At 37.2% G+C, this 20,707-nt stretch overlaps 1 protein-coding gene across 1 annotated transcript in view; it reads left to right on the forward strand.

Moving 5' to 3' along the window:
• The window catches only part of atp10b (ATPase phospholipid transporting 10B), a 37,597-nt gene that overhangs the window by 13,834 nt on the left and 3,056 nt on the right, over positions 1-20,707 (forward strand). Inside the window, exons 2-20 of the mRNA XM_055178256.2 lie at positions 837-1,041; positions 2,855-2,940; positions 3,198-3,304; positions 7,295-7,426; positions 7,901-8,028; positions 8,166-8,418; positions 10,711-10,925; positions 11,445-11,594; positions 12,314-12,869; positions 13,472-13,569; positions 13,674-13,800; positions 15,409-15,593; positions 17,106-17,412; positions 17,540-17,616; positions 17,732-17,857; positions 18,616-18,816; positions 19,700-19,780; positions 19,887-19,991; positions 20,385-20,572. Coding sequence (XP_055034231.2) covers positions 837-1,041; positions 2,855-2,940; positions 3,198-3,304; positions 7,295-7,426; positions 7,901-8,028; positions 8,166-8,418; positions 10,711-10,925; positions 11,445-11,594; positions 12,314-12,869; positions 13,472-13,569; positions 13,674-13,800; positions 15,409-15,593; positions 17,106-17,412; positions 17,540-17,616; positions 17,732-17,857; positions 18,616-18,816; positions 19,700-19,780; positions 19,887-19,991; positions 20,385-20,572 — 3,327 coding nt within the window. The remainder of the gene's footprint in view (positions 1-836; positions 1,042-2,854; positions 2,941-3,197; positions 3,305-7,294; positions 7,427-7,900; positions 8,029-8,165; positions 8,419-10,710; positions 10,926-11,444; positions 11,595-12,313; positions 12,870-13,471; positions 13,570-13,673; positions 13,801-15,408; positions 15,594-17,105; positions 17,413-17,539; positions 17,617-17,731; positions 17,858-18,615; positions 18,817-19,699; positions 19,781-19,886; positions 19,992-20,384; positions 20,573-20,707) is intronic.

Consider the following 20,707-nt stretch of genomic DNA (forward strand, 5'->3'; position numbering starts at 1 on the left):
ATGTTTTAAGATGAAACAAAACGTTCAATTGTCACAAACACACTATTTGGTTGAATCACTTGTAAATATAATGTCATATTCATATTTAAAGACATAGTCATATTTAATTATTATTAGTTATATTTTAAACTGTACCAGTCAAAATGATTTGCAGCATCTGGGTTCCCGTGTGTTAGTTTTGAGCAGTTGTTATCTGGGAATAACAAACCTGCAAATGTCATTACTGGCCAATCAGAATCAAGCATTCCAATGAGCCAGATAATAATGTCAAATAATCTTCATTGACCTTAATCATTAGCTTCCTTTTCATTACCCAATGTATGATTTTTGACTTCTTTTGTTTTTGTGGTGAAATACTGTTTGACTCAAACACGTTTTGTGAGATTCTCTTACAAGTTCATAATGCTTAAGTCATCAAAATGCGTTCATGTTAGGTGTGGTTATGATATTTTTAAGAATGTCAGTAAAAGCCACCTGATCCAGTCATGCGTGTAGAGCAGCATACCTGACATCCAAACTTTCTTCTGGTAAGGTCTTTGTTAACATATGACATTAAGACATACCAAAGCCTGAAGATGCAGATTTGCTAAACGTTGTTAGATTAACTCATACACAACACGACAAATACACATTAGACACGCACACAGAAAAAAATCATTATATGTCCTCGATTTCTTTTGACCTTACTACTTAATCATTCGTTTCTCATACACATGCTGTCTGTATTCCTATCCACATCAACTGTGTTCAAGTGTGCCTGTGCATTTATGTGTAGGGTACTAGACAGACAGATCAGATGAGGGCTGTATGAGGCATTAATTCTCACCTTCTCTCAGGAAACAGATGTGCTTTGTGGAGAGGAGATGGAAGGATGTTCGGGTGGGAGATTTTGTGAGAGTGCTCTCTAATGAGATCATCCCAGCTGACATCCTCCTCCTGCACACATCTGACCCTAATGGAGTGTGCCACATGGAAACAGCCAGTCTGGATGGAGAGACCAACCTTAAACAGAGGAAGGTGGTGCCAGGCTTTTCTACCCTGGTGAGGATACTGTCTTTATGTGCTTATGTCACAATAAAATACTTAAAGTGTACATTTTCTTGTGGTTATAGTTTTTAACATAAATGTTAATGTTTTTAACATAAATGTTAATGTCAAAAGCAGTTGCCTCCCAAAAAAGCCACACTTGTACTTGAAGTGTATGAATGTTATTGCATTACATAACAATATATGACTCTGGACCATAAAACCTCATAATAATCATAAGTCGCATTGTATATTTGTAGCAATAGCCAACAATACATTGTATGTGTTAATTATGTTCATGCCAAAAATCATTAGTATAGTAAGTAAAGATATTTTTACACATTTTGTAACGCAAATACACCAGTCAACATTTGAGGTGGATCAAAACCTTTCCTAAAAGTTGTCTTAACTTCCTTTTAAAATAATATATAAAATTCTTCTTTAATATGTATGTAACTTTATTAAGTGCAAAAAATATCCAGAAACGTTTTAACATGTCCACATACAACACTAGGATTTGTCCTCTGAATAAAATTAATTCTTATTCAGTCTATTTTTGCCCTATTTGGAAGGGTTATGAATAATAATATTGAGCTCTGCTCTGATTGGCTCTGCTCTGCTCTGAGGCTCATGTCAGTAGCTCACATTAGTAAACAGACCTTATATGTTCGAGTCTATATCAGACGAAAATACAGATTTTGAGGAACAACTAATTGTTTGAGATTGTTAATGGATGTTTCTGAGTGGTAAGTTTGTGTTTTTTAGTATGGACCTGCAAAACGTGTAATGTCAATAGTAGAACCTCATTCTCAATGCTAACATATAGCATTAATTAGCATGTAGCACTAACGGAGCAATATGATTGGTTCAGTGACTTCAGTTTGAAATTCATTATCTTTTGTTATTAAATAAAACAAAGAAAAGTATTATTGGATGATCTAACTATTATTGTATGAAGTATAAGTTTTATACGTATTATATCAATTTATTTATATGCATATGTACTTATATTAATATGATTGGTTCAGTTTGAAATTCATTATCTTGTATTATTAAATAAAATAAATTAATTAAACTATTATTGGATGACCCCCCCCCCCCCGTGCCGAATTTCAGCCAATCTCATCTGGTCACCCTTATCTCGACTGTGACATCACAGTCGGTGTAATGTTGATATTGGCCTGTTTTTCAGTGGTCTTTTGCGTGCTCGAGGTTGACATAAAAATTAGGAAACAAATGGATTTGAGGCTCACAATATGTCATTACCATTCACAGAGCTCTTATTATTCGTCTATGCCTATGTAAATAGTTTTTTATTCTATGGCACCCTTAAAGGAAGATAGCAGAAATATACTTTTAATCCTTAAATATTTTACAGAATAAAAAGTATGATATCAAGGTATAAGATAATAGATGTGCTGGTCAAAATGTAGATATAATACACGTTATACTTTTTGGTTGTTAAAGGGTCATAGTTATTTCGATGAACAGTGCACCTGTCCTCATACATCTACTAAAAATGATCTTGAGGTCAGTTGGTTAAAAGTAATTAAAAGGAAAAATAAAAAAGCACATGCAATATTTGTTTGCAAATGGCACTTTTAAAACAAACTGTAAATAGCAGTAAAAACTTTTCCTCAGCTTTGCCTCAATAAATGTACCATTCAATAAAAAGTTAACTTATTTTAGATTTTAATACAGTGCATAATTCCTTTTTCGTTGTCTTTTATCATAATTTCTGTCAGATTCATAAGTTTTTCTTTTATTTCTGCTTCCTCTGGTCTCGATATTCATGACTAAAACCCCTCTTATGCTGTCTTTGTTTCAGGGAGAACCATTTCAGCCTCTAATCTTTGACAGTACTGTAGTGTGTGAAAACCCTAACAACAACCTGAACCTGTTCACAGGTTATTTGTGAGTATTTGATCCCAAGCACTCAATTGTCTATCCATCCATCCATTCACTCACAAACTTACCTACCTACCTGCCTACCTGCACTTCACAAATTTTTGTCCCATCACAGCCATATTAACTACCCCATCACACTGTTGAGAAATGATTCTGATGTTCCCAAGTATAATAAAGCTCTTATCCCTGACTGTTACTCACGTGACACATGCTGAGGTTATTAGTCTGATTGACTGACGAAGATGTTGTGTTTGATGTTACAGGGAGAGACCTGATAAGAGGAGAACAGGATTTGGCATTGATAGTGTTCTGCTGCGTGGGTGCACGGTGAGAAATAATGATGGTGCTGTTGGGATAGTGGTGTATGCAGGTACTTATATTTACATTGATGTTACTGTGTATTTAGATAGGAACGTATAGGGTTAGGGCTACACTCCACCTATATTATACACTTTACACCCTAAAAATGTCTGGGTTATTTTTGAACCCATGCTGGGTAAATATATGTATTTATAGTAGTGTAAAAAAGTGTTGGCCCCTTCCTGATTTTTTTTGTATGTTTGTCACATTTTAATGTTTTAGATCATCAAACAAATTGAAATATTAATGAAAGATAGCACAAGTAAACACAACATGCAGTTTTTAAAATACGGTTCTTAACCCCTCTGTTAAATCAACTTAACTGTGGTTCATCACACCTGAGTTCAGTTTCTCTAGCCCTGGCCTGATTACTGCCACACCTGTTCGCAATCAAGAAAATACCTAAATAGGACCTACCTGACAAAGTGAAGTAAAGCAAAAGATTCTCAAAGGCTACATATCATGTTGAGATCCAAAGAAATTCAGGAACAAATGAGAAAGAAAGTAATTGAGTTCTATCAGTCTGGAAAAGGTTATAAAGCCATTTGTAAAGTTTTTGGAACTGTGCTTAGACACAGTGAGAGCCATTATCCACAAATGAAAAACATGGAACAATGCTGAACCTTCCCAGGAGTGGCCGGCCAACCAAAACTACCCCAAGAGCGTAGCGACGACTCATCCAAGAAGTCACAAAAAACCCGCAAAAACCTCCAAATAACTGCAGGTCTCATTTGCCTCAGTTAAGGTCAGTGTTCATGACTCCACCATAAGAAAGAGATTGGGAAAAAATGGCCTGCATGGCAGAGATCCAAGATGAAAACTTCTGCTTCTGAGCAAAAAGAACATAAAAGCTCGTCTCAGTTTTGCCAGAAAAGATCTTGATTATCCCAAAGACTTTTGGGAAAATACTCTGTGGACTGACAAGACAAAGTTGAACATTTTGGAAGGTGTGTGTCCCATTTCGTCAGGCGTAAAAGTAACACGGCATTTCAGAAAAAGAACATCATACCAACAGTAAATTATGGTGGTGGTAGTGTGGTGGACTGGGGCTGTTTTGCTACTTCAGGACCTGGAAGACTTGCTGTGATAAATGGAACCATGAATTCTGCTGTCTACCAAAAAATCCTAAGGGACAATGTCCTGCCATCTGTTCGTGACCTTAAGCCGAAACAAACTTGGGTTTTGCAGCAGAACAATGATCCAAAACACACCAGCAAGTCCACATCTGAATGGCTTAAGAAAAACAAAATGAAGACTTTGGAGTGTCCTAGTCAAAGTCCTGACCTAAGTCCTATAGGTCCCGTACACACTGCATATTAATTCAGTTGTCACTTTACCTTTTATTGCTTAATCCTGTTCTGTACACACACACTTCAGTAATTTACGGGACTCACAACCGCATTCTACAACCGAATTAACTCCCGCAAAATGCAGGTAGTGACAACCGAACTTACAAAAACTCTGCACAGTGTGTACATAACCGAACTGAACAACTAGTAGTTAATCAAGTGTTTAAACGTTCTAAAAAAAAAATGCTTAGAAGGGGCAAAAGTATGCACGGTTCAGAAAGTGACAGAGGCACAAGCGTTTGCTGACTAGTGTTGCCAGATCTTTCACAAAAAACACAGCAAACAAGAAAAATCCAATTATAAACCGAAATAAATCTAAATGCTTTACCTCAAAGATCAAAATAATTGGACCGGCACCCTCACACTTTATTAACACCAAAGACTTGATCGCTTCATGAGCCAAAAGCCATAAACGGTTAAGCGCCAAAACGGTATTTACGTACAAAAAAGACGAGGACCTGGCAACACTGCAAGACCGCACGCTCCGCTCTGTGAAGCAGTCTCACAAAAGCGTAAAATACACAACGCTAAGGCGGAGGTTTATTGCAAAACACAATGCTGTTATTATTTTGGTCAAAACTGTGAGTGATAAGCACGCGAGACAGCAGAACGTTGCTATGGTTATTTCTGTGTCAATCATAAAATTTTCGGGAGTGAGTTCCGTACGAGACCATAGAGATGCTGTGGCATGACCTTAAAAAGGCGGTTCATGCTTGAAAACCCTTCAATATGGCTGAATTACAACAATTCCGTAAAGACGAGTGAGCCAAAATTCCTCCACAGCGCTGTAACACTCTCATTGCAAGTTATTTTATTGTAGTTGTTGCTGCTAAAGGTGGCCTAACCAGTTATTAGGTTTAGGGGGTAAGCACATTTTCACACAGGGTCATGTGTGTTTGGATTCTGTGATCTTTAATATGGTATCTTTGATTAATATTTAAAATAGTTTCATGATCTGAAACATTAAAGTGTGACAAACATGAAAAAAAATTAGATTTAGATATATTTTATAAATTATATACCCCACTGCGCAAAGTGACGTTGGAATGACGTCTTTTTCATGTAATTTTTGGACGTCCGAATTCGGTCCATAAAAGGGATTGTTTTGTAACGCCAGGCGACGTCTTTTTTTCAACGTCTTCTGCACGTCTAAAGGTTGACATCCGTAGGACCTCCGTGTAAGGAAAATAGACATGAAAAAAGCAAAAAGAGATGATTGTCTCTGCAGTTCACCCATCCATTCCAACACCGAAACACTTTAGTCATTTCGTGCCGGCCGCGGGATTCGAACTACCAATCTCAGGGTTACAAGCAAGTCTCGCAATTGTTAGTACACTGAAAAAAATGATTCATTGAATTTAATCAATTTTTTTAAGGTAAGTGGTTGCAATCAATTTATTTAAGCTACATTTAAACAAAAAAATTATATTTCATTTTACGTTACTAATCTTTTTTGTTTAAATGTAGCTTAAATAAATTGATTGCAACCACTTACCTTAAAAAAATTTATTAAATCCAATGAATCATTTTTTTCAGTGTATGATCATATACTTTTATTAATATAACGAACTACACATTTAATTACAGATTTTTAATTGTACATTTAGATGAATTTGTATATAATTCAAGAAAGCAGAAAAAACAGTACTGTATAAATAATATAGACTATTCGTAAGTATTAATCATGTTGGTACAATAATCCTGATATTTGTAAATAAACACATTTTTATAGGCCTAATCATGTAATATAGACATAGGCCTGTCACAGACGTCCAAATGACGTCCAAAGAATTACCCAGTTGAAACGTCAAATGTTGCCGTAAATATGACGTCCAAAAAATGACCCAGTTCAAACGTCAAATGTTGCCGTAAATATGACGTCCACGTAGGGTCATGGTTGGACGTCCAAATAGTAGACCTAGTTTGGACGTTAAATAGATGTCCAGAATTGGTCATGGACCGACGGACCCAATATAGACATGATCTGCACGTCTGTCCGATGTCCTGTGTTTAGTGGGACCTTATTGCTTTTATAAAAAGGTTACCACACAATATAAATATTAAAACAAAAACTATATTTATTTGTATCAACACAACTTTCATGAAGTAAAATAACTAAAAGCCTTCCTTTTGCTAGAAAAACTGACCGACTATAAACAGTAACAGAATATTATGTTTGCGTTGCTAAGGATGCTGCCCAGTGATACATTGGGTGCAGCCGTCATAGCTGTGATTTATTGTAAATAAAACACATCTATTGACCAGTCAGCATCAAGGACTGGAACTATCCATTTTATAAGAATTGAGGTACATTTCAGTAAGTGACTGTAGTGAAATAAAATAACCAAGTGATTGCCATCCACATTAAGTGCATGTTTGAGTTTATAATCCTGATAGTAAATGGGGAAAAACTGTTTTGTAAACAAACAATTTACAACACCAGACAGATTAAAGTTGTTTGCTTTACCTTTTAACAAAATGCTTCCAACAGAGGCATATCTATTTATATGCTTCAAGTTACAACGGAAGTTCAAAGGCTATTTTGAAATCCTATTTTTCTTTTGATAAATTATAAACGTGACATGGCTTATAAACGGTCATTTCTGTTTAACAGATCTTTTTGCTTTTAAACGATAATTTATTTATTGCAGGACATGAGACCAAATCCATGTTGAACAACAGCGGGCCCAGGTACAAACGCAGCAAGATTGAGAGGAAGCTGAACACAGATGTTTTCTTCTGCGTCGTTCTTCTATTTTTCATGTGTTTCATAGCAGCTCTAGGTAAAGTGAAAGGAAGATCCCCCATGTGAATTCACACACTACACACCGAGCAGAAAGTATATTACTGTACATCAACGTACAGTACAAGCCCCGAAATGACACTTTCACTCCGTGCACAAAACAAATGAAGCTGCGGTCTGTTTCCATTACTCTTGAGTTACTTTAGTATACGGGAAGATGTAGTCTACAAGGATAAAGAATAAGTGCTGTTATGACCTTACACGATTCTCATGTTCCCTTTTTTGCTCTGTAAGACGTAAGACAAAGAAGGACACACTACAGATGCCCAGAATAGCTCACTCATACTCAGTCTCTTATAAAGGCAATGATTAATGTCTTTCTATCTCTCTGGTTCATTGAAGCTTTATTGGAATATCTGTATTAAAATACAGTACTGCCGACAGTGAGGTCATTTATAAATTTGGCTGTAGAAAGAATAAAATATGACCATCTCTCTCTCTCTTTGACTCTCAGGTCATTCGATTTGGTTGGAAACTTTTACCACCATGCCCCCGTACATCGTCCCTGACAGTAATGGCAATTACATTCCTTCAACACTAGCAGGATTTTACATGTTCTTCACTATGATTATCTTACTACAGGTACTTGACCTCTGTCGAATTTTGCTTGGACTGTATTTATGTCGTTTTCATTATGTAGGTTTTTGATGGTTAAACATGAAAAGTGGCAATATTTAAGATCGTTTTATTATCTATTTTCTTACTGGGCTTTACTACAGGTCATGATTCCTATATCATTGTATGTGTCAATTGAGCTGGTGAAGATGGGTCAAATCTTCTTCATCACTCAGGATGTTGAACTGTATGATGAGGAGCTGGACACCCCTGTCCAGTGTCGTTCTCTGAACATCACAGAGGACCTGGGACAGATTCAATACGTCTTCTCAGATAAGACAGGGACCCTCACAGAAAACAAGATGGTATTCCGGCGTTGCACCATCATGGGGACTGAATACTGTCATGCTGAGAATGGTGTGTTTCAGTTTTGTTTCTCGGTCTCTGTGATTATCTTTGTCCTAATTTTTCTGTTTGTCTCTGTGTTTTATTTTGTTATTCTCTGTTTGTCTCTGTGTTAACCTGTGTTTCTGTGTTCATATCTGTTTTTGTCTCTATCTCTGTGCTAATCTGTTTGTTTCTGTGTTCATATCTGTTTTTGTCTCTATATCTGTGTTAATCTGTGTGTTTCTGTGTTCATATCTGTTTTTGTCTCTATCTCTGTGTTAATCTTTGTGTTTCTGTGTTCATATCTGTTTTTGTATTTGTCTTTAAATTTGTCTTTGTGTTAATCTGTGTGTTTCTGTGTTCATATCTGTTTTTGTCTCTATCTCTGTGTTAATCTTTGTGTTTCTGTGTTCATATCTGTTTTTGTATTTGTCTATAAATTTGTCTTTGTGTTAATCTGTGTGTTTCTGTGTTCATATCTGTTTTTTGTCTCTATCTCGGTGTTAATCTGTGTGTTTCTGTGTTCATATCTGTTTTTGTCTCTATCTCTGTGTTAATCTTTGTGTTTCTGTGTTCATATCTGTTTTTGTATTTGTCTATGAATTTGTCTTTGTGTTAATCTGTGTGTTTCTGTGTTCATATCTGTTTTTGTCTATCTCTGTGTTAATCTGTTTGTTTCTGTGTTCATATCTGTTTTTGTCTCCATCTCTATCTCTGTGTTAATCTGTGTGTTTCTGTGTTCATATCTGTTTTTGTCTCCATCTCTATCTCTGTATTAATCTGTGTGTTTCTGTGTTCATATCTGTTTTTGTCTATCTCTGTGTTAATCTGTTTGTTTCTGTGTTCATATCTGTTTTTGTCTATATCTCTATCTCTGTGTTAATCTGTGTGTTTCTGTGTTCATATCTGTTTTTGTCTATCTCTATGTTAATCTGTGTGTTTCTGTGTTCATATCTGTTTTTGTCTTTGTCTCGTTTGTCTCTGTGTTTCTTTGTTCATTTCTGTTTTTGTCGGTGTGTTTTTTTCGATGTCTGTCTGCTAATCTCTGTGTTTCTGTTATTCTGTGTGTTTCTTAGTTCAATTCTGTTTTTGTCTCTTTCTATGTGTTTAGCTCTGTGTTGAGCTCTGTCTCTGTGTTAATTTGTGAGTTTCTGAGTTCATATCAGGTATTTTTTCTCTTTCTCTGTGTTAATCTCTGCGTGTTTCTCTCTCTCTCTCTCTCTCTCTCTCTCTCTCTCTCTCTCTCTCTCTCTCTCTCTCTCTCTCTCTCTCTCTCTCTCTCTCTCTCTCTCTCTCTCTCTCTCTCTCTCTCTCTCTCTCTCTCTCTGTGTGTGTGTGTGTGTGTGTGTGTGTGTGTGTGTGTGTGTGTGTGTGTGTGTGTGTGTGTGTGTGTGTGTGTGTGTTAATATGTGCGTCTCTGAGTTCATATCTCTTTTTGTCTTTGTGTTCATCTCTGTGTTCATCTCAGTGTCTCTCTGCTAATCTATGTTCTTATCTCTCTGTTGATCTGTATGTTTCTGTGTGTAATTACAGTTTTGTCTCTGTATTTATCTCTGTGTTTTTCTCTGTCTTTCTGTTGATTTGTGTGTTTCTGAGTTCATATGTGCTTTTGTGTCTGTCTCTGTGTGTATTTCTGTGTTAGCCTCTGTTTCTCTGTTCATCTGTGTGTTTCTGTGTTCATAACTGTTTTGTCTATGTGTTCATCTCTGTGTTAGTCTCTGTTTGTACCACATACCTGAATGATACCTTAAATGGTTATGTTTGTTGAGAGGTGTGCAATGACTTAAAAATTGTAGGTTTGATGAGTTTATCAAGCGCCTGATCAAAGTAGGCAAAACGTCCCACAGATCTACAACAAAGAATGGACATTATCAATATAATGGGAACAGAATATTGATTGAGGCAGTGGGTTCTTTTGACTTAGACCAGTAAGCAACCACATAATGTACAACAAAATTACCCTAGCAACAACACAGAAGCAACTGCGAAGCAATATATTTAAAACATTTAGAAAACTATCAACTGTATAGCAATGGCTATAGGCAAACAAACCCAAAACTCTAGCATATTGGCATTAGCAAGTACAACTCGCATTTTGTATATTTATTTGATCATATTTAATAATAGTATTAACATTACATTTATTTAACAATATATGTAACTTTTGGTGTATTTACTGTAGTACTTTGTGAAGATTTTGTATTGTTTCATTTACTTTACTTTTTTAAAGTTTAAATTTTTATTTAATGAAATGTTTTGTTAAGTTTGTTTTTAAAGGTTGCAGTTAATGGTAAAGAAAGCTTTTGTTTTTGCATTCCTCAGCTGCGCGCTTGGCAGTTCTCAATGGAGCAAATGAAGAGGAGGAGGTCACCATCTACCAGCAAACAAAGCTTCCTCCAGTCTTCTATCTGGATGAATTACAAGACAGCCACACACCCGACAAAAATCACACCAACACTCAAAACACAGCTGCCAATCGCCACAGATCTAAAGCTGCTGCAGGTGCTCAAGGTGACATGGCCTTCAGCAGTACTCTGGTGAGATATACATGATCAGAAAATGCTACTGTCTAGTGTTTTTTTTTCTTTTTTAAGAAGACTTATTGTTTGGAGTAATGTTCACCAACAAGACGTGTGTCAGAAAATACAATCAGTTTCAATTTTTAAGTAAGTTGCGATAAAATAAGATACCTGGTTGTACCCTCAACTATACATGACCCATCTTACTCCAGTTCTCCTGCACGCTCACGGTCTGCACCGCAGATGGCCGAGCAGTTTGGTTTCAGTTATAAGCACAGCAACATTGGCTCTGATCTGCTCTGTTTCGATCCATTGACATATGGGCCTGCTGGGCATTAAACATGGACTACTGATACTGTACAGATTGTCTCACCTCCCGCTGCATTTTCATACAGCATTACACCTTTTTTTGTCATACAGTCTTATGATTTTCCACCTATGGAAAATACCACATGGTCTTGTTGTAGATGATGTCATCGGACATGGCATGAGCTTTGACAGACCGCCGTGTCTGACCATTTGTGTTTGCTAAAACAGGAAACAGTAGTGGTTCCAGACAGAACGTTGATGCTGGAAGTGGACCATCAAATGGCGAGGATCCAGACCGGACCCTACCTGGACTTTTTCCTGTCCTTGGCCATCTGCAACACAGTGTTGGTTTCCACAGTAACATCCCAGAGACAAAGGGTAAGAGCACAATGACTTACCTGACCTTGCTAGAGTCAAGAGGTTTGGGGACATGACTCAAAGCACAAAAACCGCACTCACGTCAAAATAATAACAATAATAGCCCGCCATGTAAATTATTCCTCTTGCACACTGTGTACCTAGTTGCCCCAAGATATTCTATTACTGCCCCTGAATGACTAATTCTTCTTTGGCTTGTGCACAGTGGTACATTTTATAATTACTACATTTTAATTCTTCAGCAAGCAGCAATGGCTCACACGGTCCAGGCAATTAGATTTTCCATCGGTTAGATGAATACTCTCCCCCATGTCCACCCCACACATCTGTAATGAGTCGAATCTTTGAGGAGTTTAGCCAAGCCGAGTATCTTTCGCTGCTGGTCATTGCTAATTTCCCAAATTGCACTTGAGGACCCCGAGCGATGCACTTTGTCTGGGGTGGAAATTATATCTGGCCTCAGACCTGTAGCGGCGAGACGTTCAAAGACCATTGGGTCAACAATAATTAAGTTGATTACCAATGGAGCATGATTGTATCACCCTGGGTCTATCACAACTTGAGAGGCAGTCACAATGTATGGAGATTAGTAGAACGTTATGCAGCATATGCAAGAACATGGGCTCAATTTCAATATTTGCAAATTGAACATGAAAATGTGTAATCTAACTTAATTTATTAAGTAAAAAACAATCAGCTAAATACACATTCATTTCTAGGTCAAAGCAAGACGTAACTCCTCATACTCAGGCGGTTCATTTTCTCTGGTGCGGGATTGGTTCAGAAAGGCTTCTCCGAGAAAGACGTTTACTTTTATGAAGTTCTCCAAGGGAAGGGAGGAAAAACTGGCAGATCCATTTGTCATAGATGAAGACGACCCCGACATCCTGCACAGTCCCAGCGTGTCGGACGTCACAGAACATCGTCCATACTCCATCACAAGAGAGAAGGTCACATCAGGTGTAAGCCAAGATAAACGCTGTCTGGCGGGGTCAGACGAGGTTTGTTACGAAGCCCACAGTCCAGATGAGGCCGCTCTAATACATGCAGCTAAGGCTTATGGGTTTACCATGGTGGAACGGACTCCACATTATGTGACCGTCAAGCTACCTGACAATACGCTATTGAAGTTTGAGGTGTTGGATGTGTTGACCTTTGACTCCACCCGAAGGAGGATGTCCATAATAGTTCGTCACCCACACACCAATGAAATCATCATGTATACTAAAGGGGCGGATTCAGCCATCATGGAAAGACTTGGAAATGTTTCTTCAAGTAAGCATCATCAAGAAAGATTTCAATTGATCATTCTGTATGAGCTGTTTAATTGTGATGTTTAAAAATCCATATCGTTTAATCAACTTCATGATATCAAAATTATTGGATAGAACAATATATACAAAATCATTGACTCCGGTCTTTTAAGTTATTTGAAAATAATGCACACCCGCGGTGCATTACCACCTTGGGTGTGCATTATGTTCAAATAATTCAACGGCCCATCATCAATTATTCCTTGCATATTTTGAGCTTATTTAGCAAATTATAAATTTCATATTGAAATGATGAGAGAATTTTTATATTTGGGTGAGCTACTGGGTTAAGGAACTAGATAAAACAATAAAAGTAAAATTTGGTTAAATATAATAAAGAAACACTAGATGTTAGTTTTATTGTTAGATGATGGTACATACTATAGAACAACATGGCAAGAATGGCAACATTCAATATTAATACTCCTTGTGTTAACTTTTAATGTTAAAGAACTTCATGTTTGTTTGTTTATTTTATTTAGTAAATTGAGACATATGGGGCAAGAAAACGCAGGGCTGCATTAAAAGGCCTTTCTAAAGCAAACACTCAATATCTTTTCACAGACGTGTCGCAAGCAGAAAAAGAAATTGCTCTGAAAACCCAGAAGGACCTTGACATGTATGCTGGGGATGGATTACGAACGCTGTGTTTTGCCAAGAAGGTAACTGTTTCAGAGCAGTGAGTCTTCTGGATTTAATGTATTACCTTGTCTCACTAAGTCCATTAAAGCTGTCTTGTTTATGACAAGATCTTTCTTCTCTCAAGGTTATCAGTGAAGAAGACTACAGGACCTGGTCTGCTATCAGACAGGAGGCAATTGCAGCCATTGATGAGAAAGAGGAACGACTTATGGAGAGCGCTATCTACATAGAGAACAACTTCACCCTGCTGGGTAAAATCTGTCTTTGACTTTATATGCTATTAAAGACAGTATTTTTGACTTTGAAACAATAAAGAATTCACGTAATAATAAACAAGTCATATACAAACGCAGACTCAAATGCACAGTCCCGTTTGTACAAACTTAAATCTCAGGGCTCGCTTTTAGACTGAATGTGTTATTCAGACAGTTTATACAGTTTAACTTTAGCTAATCACTTTAATTTACGCCAGTGTTTGGTTTAGTGCCTTTTGTGTTGTAGTTGAAATAAAGGTACATAAGTTATCACTGGGATGGTACCATAGACTTTAAAAAAAGATGGACGATGCCCGTTCGCTCTCTTCCATTGGTGAAAAGGGAAGCCGCCAGTGTCCTGATATGGCGCTTACATCTTGGATCTTAAGTCTGCGCAGTAGCGATTTCTGCAGTAGTGAGCAGGAACTAAGGCCCCGCCCTCGCAGAATGCGTATATCACAGCTGTCAATCATGACGTCACACCACCGTTTTTATATCATTAAATAACCAGTGTTGGGGGTAACGCATTACAAGTAGGCATTACAAGTAGGCTAACGCGCATTACGTAATAATATTACTTTTCTGAAGTAACAAGTAAAGTAACGCATTACTTTATAAATGTACACATTAATATTTGAGTTACTTTTTTTAACAAGTTACTTTTCAGTTTAATTAATTCAATTTAAAAATAAAATAATGTACTGAATTAAACGAACATTTTAACGTAGAATTGAGCACTGAGATGGCAGGCCAGAGCTTGACATTTTTGCGATCATAAAAAACACATGCAAGGCCTGAAAGAGATCAAGCCTCAGCAAAGTAAGAAAAAGTAACGCAAAAGTAACTTAAAAGTAATGTAAGCATTACTTTGAAACAATTACATAAAATATAAATATATTATATAAATAAAATTGAATTGAAATTGAAAATTGAAATTTCCATAAAAAGTAACTAAGTAACACAATTAGTCACTTTTTTGGGGAGTAACTTAATAATGTAATGCATTACTTTTTGAAGTAACTGTAAAACACGGTAAATAACAAACTAAAAACAAACTTATTTTAAAAACAAACCTCGAATTTACATCAGTACATCAAGTCCCATTAAATAACATGGGGGAGGCGGGGTTTATGACCTATACTATGACCAATCACTGGGGGGTGATCGAGACGTTTTGGCTTCACTTTTCAGGGCTTGTGCGGCACGCTTGGACAGTACACTTTAAAAAGATCCTAATATGTACCATTTTGGTACCAATATGCACCTTTTAAGTACAAAAGTGTACTTTTAAAAAAAGTTACCGCCCCAGTGACAACTTTTTTACCTTCTTGTACCTTTTTCCTGTGAGTAATATTGCAGTTTTACAAATTTCAGAACACAAATAAAATGATCTTACACTCCACTGCCTTACTTGGATATTTCATACTTGCATACTGCATATTTCATGGCAGTTTTACCAAAAACCCAACAAAGTTCTTGATTTATTCAAAAGCTGACTTTTGCGTGCTTTTGATAAAAACTATGGGTTACGGGTTGCAGAGCAAGTAATTTTAAATGCAGCTTGACCGTCCAAAATTTAAATGACTTTATTACACGTGCCCACAGGGGCTACGGGGATTGAGGACCGCCTCCAAGAGCACGTTCCAGAAACCATCCAGGCTCTGAGACAGGCTGGCATGCAGGTGTGGGTGCTGACAGGGGACAAACCTGAAACGGCTATCAACATCGCATACTCCTGCAAGCTGCTAGATCATGAAGACCTGGTGGTCACCTTCACCACAATGAAGAAGGTGATAAACCCATTTTCTGTTTATCTGATACCATGCAGGCCAATGTACGTGTGTTTCCTTAAAGGGGTCATAGCGTGAAAATCTGATTTTTCCATGTTTAAGTGCTATAATTGGGTCCCCAGTGCTTCTACCAAACTTTGTTTTGGTAAGCCATTTTCTGCAAGCATGTGAAAAATTAGGTCGTTTCGATTTTCGCCTGTTTTGTGAGGTAGGTAGCAAGGCCAATTACAATAATACCGCCCCCTTAATCTGAACTATCCAACCACGGCACTGCCATTTAGTGCAAAGAGAAAAGGATTGAGAAAAGAATTATTGACAGCACAATTGAGTTTCAATTACAACAAACCACCATCATTGTGATCAGTGTTTGCATTTCATCAGCTCATTTGCATTTTAAAGGACACACCCAAAAACAGCACATATTTGCTCACACCTACAAAGTGGCAATTTAACATGCTGTAATAAATTATCTATATGGTATTTTGAGCTAAAACTTCCCATGCACACTTTGGGGACATCAAAGACTTATTTTAAATTTTTTTTTAAAATCTCATAATATGACCCCTTTAATGCCTTTCCTGTGAATCAAACCCAGGACCTTTTTTGTCTGCTAATGAAATGCTACAAGAACAGTAAAGATATTTTCAGTGTTAACACACAATCATCCCCTCAAGACTAAACTTCTACATTCAATATATAGACACGTAAATGCATTTGCACCGATTTGTCAGATATGCTGTTTTTCATTCTGTGTCTGCTCGAGTCTGTGTTTAAGAGAGCTGAGAAAACAAGTACATTCACTATTCTGAATGCCTCATATAGCTTCACTGTAATCCCATTTTCACACTTCTGAGGAGGGCAGGAAAGCGTTCTAGTTTCATTTCAAAATCAAATCCCTTCCAGAAGTCTCGCGTATATTGTTTTACACACATTTCATGAATTTGCTCTTGTTAAATTATGCATCTAAAGCCTTGCACTTTCTGTTTCCGACACATGATTATTTATCGTCATCTTTCGGATCCGTTTCGTTTCTTAAATAGGAATCTGTTTGGAAATAAGAAAACTGTAAGTAACATAGTGGAATGGGCAACAGCTAAAATGTAGTTTCGACGTAACCCAGATATTTCCCAAACCACATGTATAGACATTTAAAATAGCAGCGGCACATGTGGAGATGCGCCAGCTCATGAATATTAATTAGGTCACACTATCATTGGTATGTAACCCATTTATCTACCCTAATTAATATTCATGAGCCGAAGCAGTTACATTTGATTACTTGTTCATCATTCTCTCAATACATACTGCCCCAAGCCTATTTATTGGCGAGTAAGGACTAACAGGGCCGTGCTACTTTTACAGCCATTAAGGGTTCAAACTTTGGACCTTCAGTTTTGGAGCCCATGATTTACATTTTTTTTTATATATATAAAGGTGCTGGATGTTTAGTAAAATATGACAGCGTTTCTGTATGTTTGTTTGGAGACCAACAAATTCACTGTTTCATTGCAGTCCGTGTGTAAAATGAGATTAGAAGACACGCTGGGAGAGGTAAGACGGAGAACTCTATCAGCCGAAATGGATACGCAGTTCAGGGGTCATAACTCCACATTTACTGGGCCGCTGATGGAGCCCAGCATTGGTCTGGTGATAGATGGGTCGACCTTACACATGGCAATGTCAGACGAACTGGTGGACCGGTTTGTGGAGCTTTGCAAACACTGCCGGGCGGTGCTTTGCTGCAGAGTGACGCCGCTGCAGAAGAGCGCCGTGGTTAAACTGATACGGCACAAATTGAGGGTCATGACCCTCGCCATAGGTAATGAAAGCTCTGATATGAGGTGGAGGGGTTTGGGAAATCATTTGTGTTTCGGGTAACATCGCTTTTGTGAAGTGATTTCTGGTGGGGAATACAGTATAATATCTAATGATTTGTGGACGTTCAGGTGACGGTGCCAATGATGTCAACATGATTCAGGCTGCAGACGTTGGCATTGGAGTTTCTGGACAAGAGGGGATGCAGGTCTGTGTTTTGCTCTATAAAATATCTTTACCTAGCACTTGAGTGATCCATCAATACATAAAACCACGTTATCGACTGGATCTGTTGTGGTAACTGCTGTGGTTATATTCTATAGGCGGTGATGGCCAGTGATTTTGCAATCACTCGCTTCAAACACTTAAAGAGACTGCTGCTCGTTCACGGACACTGGTGCTACTCAAGACTGGCCAATATGGTCATCTATTTCTTCTACAAAAATGTGGTAATTATAACTTTGACAAACAGTTTTCTTATACGAGGGTCGCTCAAGTGAAATCTGTACTTTTTGTCTCATGAGTATTAGAGACAAGTCACGATTTCACTAGAAAATTAACATTTAGTTTGAAAAAGTACATTACAAACTGCCTTTTTTATTTCTTTAAGGAAATTTAAAGTGATTATGTTTTGTTACATTAAGTTACAACCTTTATATCTTTAAAGGGGACATACTGTATAATGAGATTTTAGGATGTAAAATAAATCTTTGGTGTCCCTAGAGTGCATATGTGAAGTTTTAGCTCAAAATACCCCACAGATCATTTATTTTAGCATGTTGAAATTGGCACTTTATAGGTGTGCTGTTTTTGTGTGTCCTTGTAAAAGCAAATGAGCTATGCAAACACTGATCACCATAATGATGGGTTGTTGAAATTGAAACACAGTTATGCTGTCAATTATTTATCTCTCTCTTTCTTTCTGCATTAAATGGCGGTGCCATGGTTGGATAGTGCAGGTCAAGGGGTGGTAAGACCCGCTTTCTACGTCACAACCGGAGCGAAATCTGATTTTTTTCACATGCTTGCAGAGAATGGTTTACCAAAACTAAGTTACTTGGTTTATATTTTTTTACATTTTCTATGTTGATAGAAGCACTGGGGACCCAATTATAGCACTTCAAGTCAAGTCAGGTTTTCATGATATGTCCCCTTTAAATACGACAAATATTGTATCCAGTCTTACATTTTGTTTGATCTTACACAGGCGTATGTGAACCTTCTGTTCTGGTATCAGTTCTTCTGTGGGTTCTCAGCCACAGCTATGATTGACTACTGGCTAATGATATTCTTCAACCTCATCTTCACATCTGCCCCTCCCATTATGTTTGGGATTATGGACAAGGAGGTGTCAGACTCCACCCTACTGAGTCTACCTGAGCTATACAGAAGAGGACAGCACACAGAGGTTAGATGTCCCTTATAAAAATATACTATTACACAATGTACTCAATCTATAGAAATTATGGTATTCGGTCAAACCTGTTTTAGATTGTATTTGATATATTAGGGGAACTATTTCAATTCATTTTCTGCAATAACTGACTTGTTTCTCATCATAAATATAACAGTTTGCTTTATAGACGGTTTCAGCAGCAACAATATAAACAAACAGCATTTGTGGACTAAACGCAACTTCTGGTAGACCTCCACATAGAATCAATAACAACAAAATCCTTGAACAGTAATTTCTGATAATAAGGGAAATAAATGACAAGTAAATTACCTTTGTTCATTTATCATATCTAACGCATATTAACTATTAAACTGAGCAAACATGTGTAAAATTAATGTATACAATTTTAGCTTCAAGTCCTTGAATTCTTGCCTGGCTCTCAAACCTCTCTGCACAGTTGTGATCCATGCTCATCACATCCCTTCGTCTTTAGCAAACCAAAACATTTCATTTTCGACAAGATATTTGTTTCAGAGGTCAGTTTAGGCACTAGTCAGACCAATAAATACATACAAACCAGATGTTCACTTTGGTTCAGGTGCGTAACCGCGACTATGCGTTTGCGTCCAATGAAACCATCTATAGTGACCCGAGTATTCCTGAACCATCCACACAAACTATATATATGCAAAACTCATGCCTTTAATATATAAAATATTATATATATATATTTATATATATTATTATATATAATACTTTATATATTAAAGGTATGAGTTTTGCATTTGTGACCTTGATATGTGCACTGATTCATCTTTTTTAATTTACATTATCTTTGGTTATCCGCTTAATAGTCAATGCATTTCTTTTAATACATTAAAATGTTTGATTACAGGGATACAAGCGTTCAACGTTTTGGATTGCTATTCTTGATGCTTTTTATCAGAGTCTAGTTTGCTTCTTCATTCCTTACTGGGTAAGAAGACAGTTACATCTGCCTCATTTTGTTTCATGTGTCATCTTTATGTAAGATATTGGAGGAATGTGTTACTGTATCTGATCACTGCTTGTACTTTCTCAAGACGTACAACGGTTTAGACATCGGCATATTCTCATTTGGTACTCCTATGAACACGATTTCTCTGTTCACCATCATCCTGCATCTGGCGATTGAGATAAAGAGCTGGGTAAGTTTCCTCTGTACTGGCAGAAATTAAGAACACTACATTAATCTATTGATATTCATTATTCATGACGTTGACTTTATAGTAGTTCGACTTTTGTCTCAACTATTACATGCACAACACTGACATTAGTCAACCCAGCTAGTTATTTTTATTGATTTGCTGTTTTCTACATAAAATCATTATGTGAAAATATAACCTTGATATCTTAAAGTTTTTTAATATTTGCATGTGAGGGCGGTTATCTTCAAGAAGTCATTTTTGTAGCTTAGTTTTGGACCGACGTCAGATGTTGTATGGTCACTCCTGTACTTGAAGTTTTAAGTTGTGATATGTGACAGAATAATAAATCTACTTATTTCAGTGTTATAGTAGATATGTTTGTTTGACTTACAGACAGTGGTACACTGGGTGATCATGATAGGCAGCGTGCTTGTGTACTTCATGGTGACTCTGGCCTACAGTGCCATCTGCATCAGCTGCAACCCTCCATCTGACCCCTACTGGATCATGCACGTTCAAATGGCCGATCCAATGTTCTACCTCGTCTGCATTTTAACCACTGTTGTTGCTTTGCTGCCACGGTATTTCAATTCAGTGAACTCAAACACAGTGGCGGCTGGTGACTTCGTTTTTTGAGTGCGCACGATGTGAAGTTCGTCACAACATGTATGTAGCCCGTCATGTGTGTGGTTCGTCATTTCAAAATATGTGTTCTG

This window comes from Misgurnus anguillicaudatus, chromosome 16, assembly GCF_027580225.2.
Source record: "Misgurnus anguillicaudatus chromosome 16, ASM2758022v2, whole genome shotgun sequence".
NCBI lineage: Eukaryota > Metazoa > Chordata > Actinopteri > Cypriniformes > Cobitidae > Misgurnus > Misgurnus anguillicaudatus.